Raw genomic sequence first — 8,758 nt, forward strand, 5'->3', positions numbered from 1 at the left:
AATGTCACATTGGGGTTGGGGATTTAGCTCAGTGGTAGAGCGCTTGCCTAGCAAGGGCAAGGCCCTGGGTTCAGGCCCCAGCTCCGAAAGAAAAAAGAAAGAAAGAAAGAAAGAAAGAAAGAAAGAAAGAAAGAAAGAAAGAAAGAAAGAAAGAAAGAAAATATCACCTTGCTTTACAGTGGGTCAGCTTTACTTGGCTATAAAATGTTCATTTCCTGAGTACGGAGACTGCACTCTGTACAGGTGAGGGAGTTCAAGTGGCGATTCCTCTGTATTCTTACTTGGGATCTTTCCCTGTCTCAACTGTTTAGAGTCTAGAGGATCAGGCCGTTGGTTTCAGTTACAGCAAACCACATTCCACTAGAGACTTTAACTTGTGATCAGGCTTTGTAGGAAGTTCAGACAAGAAAAATTGCCACCAGATAAGTAGGTGTGGGTGACTGGTGACATTTTAGTACCTCAGATGATTTAATGAGCACGGCCGTTAAGGATCCCGTGACACTCCCTCATGCTTATGACTGTTTGCCCTGAACTTCAGGCTGTGAGCTGAACATTTCCCTTTGAACAACAGAAGGGTTATTGAAAACACTTTCATATTTCATATTTCAGCTACACAGCTATAATTAAGGGGGCAGAGAAGAGAGACTGGCATTGCTGTAAAAGAAGAGAGACAGAGACAGAGAGAAAGGGAGAGAGAGAGAAAGAGGAGAGAGAGAGAGAGAGAGAGAGAGAGAGAGAGAGAGAGAGAGAGAGAGAGAAAGAGAGAGTTAAATTCCAGAACCAGAAATGACTTTATGGCAATTTTTATAAAGAAGGATGCCTTAAACTTTTCCTTCTTTACAAAATAAATGTGTGTATGTTTTCTTAATGAAAAAAGAAAAGAGCAGCTTAGCCAGTGTCTCTTTTTTAAGCAGCTAACAATGCTTGTCTGTGTTCTTCAGGAAGACATGTTGGCTGGACCTGTCTTGCCTTCTACTGTCCTGTGGCCTGCAGATCTAAGAATGAGAAAGACCGCCATCGCTGCCATTTTTATCCTGTCCTGCCTTGTAAGTGGTAAGTTCTGAGAAAGAAAAACTCAAATGGAGGAAGAGCTGGCTCAGAATGAGGAATTACGATAAGTTTGAGTAGAGGGTGGATGCGGAAGTGCCATCGTAGCAGCCACCTTCTCTTGCTTCTTCTGAGTCTACTCCTAGGTTAATCATCATCTCACTTATGAGGCACCATGAACCTCTGGATGCTGAGGACAAGACCCAACCCCTGAGCAAACACCTAGTGAGCAGGTCCCATCCTAAAGCTTCACTTGTGTTCATTGATTCCCTCCTTGCTACAGCCATGCGTGTTAGATGGTGTTTTTCTCATTTTATAGAGGGAGAAACTGTATTAGTAATCAGTGTATAAGACATCATCATCATTGCTAAACTAGAACATGCATATCAAAATATGCCAGAAACCTTTGCAAATAAGGCAAAATGAGTAAGTTACTTGGGGGGTTTGGGGGGGAAGCACAGTGTAGAACCTCTTAGCATTTTTCTTCTTGTCCATTGTGTGTTACTAACTCCAACATTCCTTCACTTAAAAAAAGACCCATGCAAGATAACAGGGAAATGTCTATTCCTTTAACCAAACTCTTAAGCAATGCCAAGTAGGTAAGTGGCCATAAAGGCAATGTCTCCAAACAAGTGTGGTCACGTTCCGATTGGTAGGATGGTGCTACGTGTAACAGACTTGAGTAATGAGGCAGGCGTCAAAGAGCTGGCTGTAAGACTGAGTTATGATAAAACCAAGGAGAAAACATCCTCCGGGATTCTCTGAAAAGCAGTTGGCCCAGTAATCCAGCCAGCAGCTGACTCTGAGCCAGGAGAGGTGAGGGAAGGCCTGGGGCACACGAGGTAGCTCTGGGACCTCAGACTTCCTGCCAAAAGCAAGGGCTTAAGCTTCAGAGAAGCTTTTTGTCTCCACCTCTTCTACTTATTAAGACTTGTTTTTTGGAAGACAATGGCAAATATAATCTCTGGCTGAAACATATATTTTTGGAGAATCATCGGGCTAGTGCATATAGATTGCTTAGTAAAGTCCTGGACATAAACTCCACTCATTTGTTGTGGCTTATTTTTTGAGACTGTTTTTAAAATTATGACTTTTTTCCTTCCTTTTCCTCCCTCCAAACCCTCCCATATACCTATCCCACTTTCCTTCAAATTCATGGCCAGTTATCATATGCATATTCACACTTAAATATAAATATTTGTTGATTGAGCTGATGAATGGGTCTCCTTACCCAGGTTGTCTTCTATTGAAAGTCACTTCAGTTCTAACAAAGGACTGTTTTAAACAATGAACCATACAATATGTCCAGTAAGTTCTAACTAAGAGTAACATGGTAGAGGTGATTATATGTTGGGGAAAACTCATGTGGTCAAGCATGCCTTTAATCTCAGCACTTAGGAAGAAGAGGCAGATGGACCTCAGTGAGTTCAAGGCCATCTTGGTCTAAATACTGAATTCCAGTACAGTCAGGGATATGCAGAAGAGACCCTTTCTCAATTAAAAAAGAGACAGAGAGAGAAAGAGAAAGAAAGAAGAGGAAAGGAGAGAGAAAAACAGAAAAAGAGAAAGAGAGAGAGAAAAAAAGAAAGAGAAAAAGAGAAAAAAAAAAAAAAACAGAGAAAAAGAGAAAAAAAAAGAAAAGAGAAGAGAAGAGGGGAGGAGAGGAGAGAAGGAGAGGAGAGGAGAGGAGAGGAGAGGAGAGAAGAGAAGAGAAGAGAAGAGAAGAGAAGAGAAGAGAAGAGAAGAGAAGAGAAGAGAAGAGAAGAGAAGAGAAGAGAAGAGAAGAGGGAAAGTATAAACACCAGGACACCAGGTCAATTTTTGGTCCAGTTAACCAAAGAGTCTTTGAGCTATCAGGCCTATTTTTCACAGTAAGAAGCTTTCTGTCATGGGCCAAGACTTATGAAGAAGTCATCTCAGATTCCTGAAATGATAGACCTTACTCTCCAGCATGAATCAGACATCTGTGTCCCATTCCAGTGCCATCACTGCACATCTGAAATGCAGATTCACGGACTCAGCTTCCTATGGAGTCAAATTCAAGTCTTCCGGGCACATGGGAATCTATTTTAGCCACTCTCCTAAATCTGGTGCACTTGGCAACTGGGAACTAATATTCTAGATGCTGCCCAAGTCCAAAAATCTTAGAGCTAGTTGGACATGACCAAATGAGTAACACTATTGAACAACTGAATTTGAGTACTAAAGATAATATGTAAGCATTAATCGAGTAATGAATATTTACACATATAACATACTACCCTAGACTTGGAAATAAAATCCCTAGCTGTGAGTATGTGGCTGGTGAAATTGCTGTTTTAATTAGGTACTGAGAAAGCGTCCTCGTTTCTGATTCCTGTCAGTTCAGGGTGCTTCTGACTCATTAACATAGCACATGCTTTGAAATTCCTCTCATTAAATTCTCAAAATGAAATAATCGTAATTTATGTGGGGTTTTTTATAATAAATTTTTAAAGCATTGCTTATTCTTTAAAGTTGAAAATCAGTGGTTTATTTTTGGATTCCTCCCTCTTCCTCTCCCGCTCCCTCACTCCCTCTACTCTTGTTCATTCCCTCTGATCCCTGTCACTAATTCCCCTTCTTCGCTGTACTTGGAGATGTTGGCGGTGTGATTTGCAAGTTCTGCAATCTCTCCATCCCCTTTCATGGATGTTTGCTGGACTTTGGAACCTGTAGAACAAAGCCTGGTCAGTATTGCATAAAAGAGATCCTCACTAAAGGTAAGTCTGGATGCTTAGAAGTGTAGAGATGATCCAATCCGTACAGCATTTGCTAACACTGTCCCTGTGCCCGGTGTTATAATGAAGCTCCCATTATAGCCAGGACTGCATTACTCCAACCAGGCAATGATGTGACCTGGATGGACCCCATTACTAACCCCCCTCACTCATTTCCCTTCTTATTTTTTGAGTGCTAGAGATCGAAACCAAGGATCTACACATGGTAAGTGCCCAACCACTGGGCTATAGTCATACCATATTATCCCCATTCTAACGAGTTATTATAATTCATATATGTCATATGTGCAGGTATATGCATGTATGAGTCTATACACACTGTGTGCTTTTAAGAGCTTCTGAGGGCCAGAAGAAGTAACTGGATCCTCTGGAGCCAGAGGTACAAGTTGTAGGCCATCACATAAACACTAGAGACCCAATCTAGGTCTTCTACTAAACCTGAGTCATCTCTCTAGCTCCTCTTTTTTAAATGGAAAATTGGAGGCACAAACAAATTAAATAATTAATAAATGAGTATGGTCACCACTATTCAAATACAAATACTTTGACCCATAAATTTACAGCATTCACATCTCAGAAAACATTAATGAATCATATGAAGAGTTTTCTAAATGCAGGTTCCAGTGCAACTGCCGAGATTCCATGTTAAACACACACACACACACACACACACACACACACACACACTTGGAAGAACACGCTAGAGGACACGTTTCAAATTCGAGAGGATCCCCCTTTAACATCCAAAACCCAAAAGTCATAAAAAAAATTCGTTTGTGTATGTTTTAAAATTTATAAAATAAATAATATTAAAGAATAAGTAAATGTAAAAGACAAAAGAATGCATTAGCTGGAAATAATTTAAAATCATAGACTACAGGAAAACATTAATACCTATCCAGAAAAATAAGGAACTTCCAAACTGGGGTCTGGGTAGATGACTCAGTCAGTTAATTGCATGGAGAGAAGAAATTGGATACCAAGAGTCCAAGTAAAGAAGACAGACCTGGCAATGTGTGACTGCTTCAAAACAAAACAAAGCCAGAAAAATAGGGGAGTTACAACCAAGATTTTGTCTCTAGGAAGCACTTACATGTGTAGGACACCCTCGTGTAGATTCAGCCTTTTGATTGTGGCAAAGTTGAGTGATGGTTATGGGCAAGCTCCCCCCACAGCTAACACAGCTGAAATTTCTAGACAATAGCAGTTGCAAGCAGAGAGCTGTGATTGGTTTATGGTTCGAAAACAAGTGCACGACTAAGTGCCCCACGCAGGCAGTCCACCCGAGAGTTCTTAAAGGCAAGATGATGAAGCCGCTGTTCAGGGTAGAAGTCTAGAGTTGTGTCCTGGTAAGGCTGGAGGTTTCACTCCGGCTTTTATTCTTACCTGGTTACTGGGTGAAGCACCTAAGGCCAGGCGGGCAGCACCTTCCCAAACCACCCCCTGCCTCAGCGCCTTTTCTTTTTTCAGGGGGAATCCAGTGGTATTCAGTTAAAGGCTGCACTGAGGACAAATCGGAGTGCTTTAAGAGGATTATAAGGAACTATGAGATCCGCTCTTCTCATTGCTGCCACCGTCCCCTGTGCAACTTCTGAGGAAGTGGCTATATCCGTGTTATTGACTAGTCAGTCAGATCTGAAGCCTGACCTGGTGTGATGGCAGCTTCTGTCTCGGAGCCATGGTCAGAAGTTGAGTTTAGCTTCTCGGTGTCCGTATCCCGCCCCAGCATCTCACAAGAACTCTGTATTAGCTTCATTTCTGTTGCCATAATAAAGTGTTCTGATGAGGAGAATTTGGGGGAAGGAAAGAGTTATTTGGTTTCTACTTCCACGGTCATAGTCTATCACTGAGAGAAGTCAGAGCAGGGACTCAAGGCCGGAACCTGGAGGCAGGAATTGAAGCAGAGGCCATGGTGGAACAGTGCATAATGGCTTATTCCTCATGGCTGGATCAGTTTGTTTTCTTATATATCCCAGATGCCCCAGGAATGGTACCACCCAATGTGAGCTGGGCCCTCCCACTTAATCTTCAAGCAAGAAAATGCCCCATAGACCTGCTCTCAGGCCACTCTGATCGAGACATTTCCCTAACTAAGGCTCCCTCTTCCCTCTTCCCAGCTTGTGTCAAGTTACCTACCCCCATACCCCAGGGGGGAAAAATCCTTTTATTTGTTATGGTGATTGCAAAGCTACAGAGAATGGAAAGGTCCGTGATTCTTTATGTCAAACCAGAAACATAATCTCTAATCAGTTTCTCTCCCTAAACACTTCCACACTAAAAAGCACGCAGACAAGTGAATCCCACCACAAGATCCAGAGTGGTGGACTCCCTGATGCGGCTTATAGGAGAAACTAGCCAATCCCTAGGAACGATAAGTCACAAATCAGCAAACTGGGCCTGTGGGAACAGGGAACACCAACAGCAAAGGCCTGAGGCAGGCAGGGAGACCACTGCTCAGTTCTTCCTTCTGCATCAGGATTTGCCCACATTCTGGGTTTGCATGGATAAACGGTGCCCTTAATGCTGTGTGCATTGACCAAGCAGTCCTAGATGGGCGGGAACCCAGCAGCCACCCTCGGTAAACCAAGGGTCTTGTTTGGCAAGCAGGTGTCTGTCGTGCCCCTTCAACCCTCTCCTTCTGCAGCCTGAGCCCTCTTCTGCTCTACAACTAGACTTGGATTTCTCTGCACTTTAGGGGTTTAAAAAACCCCTATGTAATATATATATATATATATATATATATATATATATATGTAAAATCTTCTCGCTCTTTACTTGGGACCAAAGACATCTAGTGTCCTGAAAACTATACCTTTCTGTAAACTTTGAAGAAAAAAAATGTTTTTCAAAAATGCAGCGGTAGCCAGGCATAATGGTGGATGCCTGTTATTCCACTGACTAGGAGGTGAAGGAGGAGAATCAGAAACCAGGCCGTATAGCAAGGCCTCATCTCAAAACAAAACAAGCAAGCTAAAGCCTAGGACAGCCTTCCCCCACCACACTTCAGCCGTATTCTTTAGATCATATTCCTTAAACTAAGAAAGCAATGTCTTCACCCTTATTTTTAAACCCAATCACCCCTATTCTGTCATTTAACAAAGAAAATCGTCAGTAAACAGCTGGTGATTCAGATCAGCAAACTCCAGAGACCTAACTCTTCTTCTTTTTGTGCTTTTTAAAAATGTCCCATCATCAACTCATTGTCGTCATCGGGCCAAATGACAAGCCTACGTAGCCAGCGGCTCCTCACGTTTCCCCAGCACAGTCTCAGTCGGTCGGATGTCACAAGAACTAGGAAGTCAGTGCTCATATGCTTATCCCTACCTAGTGGGTGACCACGGCCAGCCCTGTGAGCTTCTCCTCCACATAGAAGCCCCCTCCTCGCTGGCCTTTCCTCCCAAAGGCCTCTCTCTCTTCTCTAATGAGACGAAGCCTCTGGACCTCTTTCTCTTCACACAGAAGAGGATTGACTCACACAATCTCTTAGATAGCCTCATGTTCTAACCTTTACGTCCCAAGTAAATGAACATAGAGTTGTGACATTGACCACATCTCTTTGTTTTCGTAGATACAAATGAGGCACTGTGCTGACCACAATCCCCAAGGTAGGCCCAGATCTGACAGTTGATATTCACCCAGTTCTGCACAATCCAGGATCCTGGGCAGAGAGATACAAGCTGTGAGAGAAGCGAATGTCATTGATGTAGTTGACTGGTGCAGCAATACCACCCCCAGAGTTACCATGGCAACACAAGTAACCCTTACGACACTGGTACGGTAGGAAGGATGCAGCCCCCTAAAGATGCCCATGTTCGACTCCCAGCCACTTGAAAATGTGTTCCGTTGACCAAATGGATTTGCGCAGATGTGCTTACACTAAGGACTGTAAGGTCAGACTACTCGATGGAATCACACTAGTATAAGAGGGAGGCAGGCGGGTCAGAGTGGGGGGAGATGTGAGGAAAGATGTCACAGGCTGGTGAATGCTTCCTTGCTGGTTTGCAGTGTGCAGGAAGGAGGTCTCCAGCCAAGGAAGTTCGGCAGCCTGTACAAGCTAGAGAGGAACACATCCTCATCTCTACAATTCCAGCAGAATGCAGTCTGAAGAACACGCTCTAAATTGCCTCCCTCTGGATCTGTAAGATAATACGTTTGCCTGTCTTATTAATGTGTACACAAGCCTCAGCTGGCATCCACAGGTCAGAGGACAACTCTGGTGATGTGGGTTCTCGGCAGCTTATTGTTTTGGCCACACTGCCTACTGTGGCAGAGTTAGGCTGCAAGCTTCCAACTTATTCTCCTCTCTTTGCCCTCTCTCAGTCGGGGCTTCTGTCGCTGTGAAGAAGCATCGTGGCTGCGGAAAGTCTTATAAAGGAAAACATTTAATTAGGGCTGGCTTACAATTCTGAAGGTTTAGTCTGTCACCATCATGGCGGGAAGCGTGGTGGCACATGGGCAGGTATGGTGCTGTGGAAGTACCTGAGAGCTCTAGATCCCGATCCTCAGACAGCAGGAAGAGAGAATTGGCTCTGGCTTGAGCATTTTAAACCTCAAGACCCACCCTCATTGACACCCTGTAAACTAATGAGTCTAAACTATGATTTATGTATCAGGCTCTGCACAATTACTGGGATATTACCCCTATTCTAATTCTCTGATGCTAGACTAGCTACTTCCCCAACTGTGCTCCCTAAATATTTGCTGTCTGAATATTCCTGGGTTATTTCTGCTCCAGCAGTCTGGTATCCTGGGGAGGCATTCCACTCGGGCACAGTCTATCTCGGTTGATGAAGACCTCCTGTTCTCTCTGTCTTTCTTCCCTTCCACATTTCTTTATCTATTCATCCACCCACCTATCCATCCATCTATTCATCATCCACTTTTCTTTCTCTCTCTCTCTCTCTCTCTCTCTCTCTCTCTCTCTCTCTCTCTCTCTCTCTTTCTTTCTTTCT

General features: G+C 43.5%; 1 protein-coding gene across 1 annotated transcript; it reads left to right on the plus strand.

Moving 5' to 3' along the window:
* Positions 1-732: 732 nt before the first annotated feature.
* On the plus strand, positions 733-5,598 carry C2H9orf57 (chromosome 2 C9orf57 homolog). The gene is made up of 4 exons (XM_032891711.1): positions 733-850; positions 942-1,053; positions 3,666-3,788; positions 5,277-5,598. The coding sequence occupies exons 2-4, from the start codon at positions 948-950 to the stop codon at positions 5,399-5,401; spliced, it is 354 nt and encodes a 117-aa protein (XP_032747602.1). The 5' UTR covers positions 733-850; positions 942-947; the 3' UTR covers positions 5,402-5,598.
* The last annotated feature ends 3,160 nt before the right edge of the window (positions 5,599-8,758 follow it).

This window comes from Rattus rattus, chromosome 2 (assembly GCF_011064425.1).
Source record: "Rattus rattus isolate New Zealand chromosome 2, Rrattus_CSIRO_v1, whole genome shotgun sequence".
In the NCBI taxonomy this organism is placed as follows: Eukaryota; Metazoa; Chordata; class Mammalia; order Rodentia; family Muridae; genus Rattus; species Rattus rattus.

What these genes read in the sequence shown, in the direction of transcription:
- C2H9orf57 (XM_032891711.1), top strand. Translation starts at nt 948, where the DNA reads ATGTTGGCTGGACCTGTCTTGCCTTCTACTGTCCTGTGGCCTGCAGAT. An exon ending in CCTGTCCTGCCTTGTAAGTG is followed by an intron (nt 1,054 to 3,665) that starts GTAAGTTCTGAG and finishes CTGTACTTGGAG; the next exon opens with ATGTTGGCGGTGTGATTTGC. An exon ending in AAAAGAGATCCTCACTAAAG is followed by an intron (nt 3,789 to 5,276) that starts GTAAGTCTGGAT and finishes TTCTTTTTTCAG; the next exon opens with GGGGAATCCAGTGGTATTCA.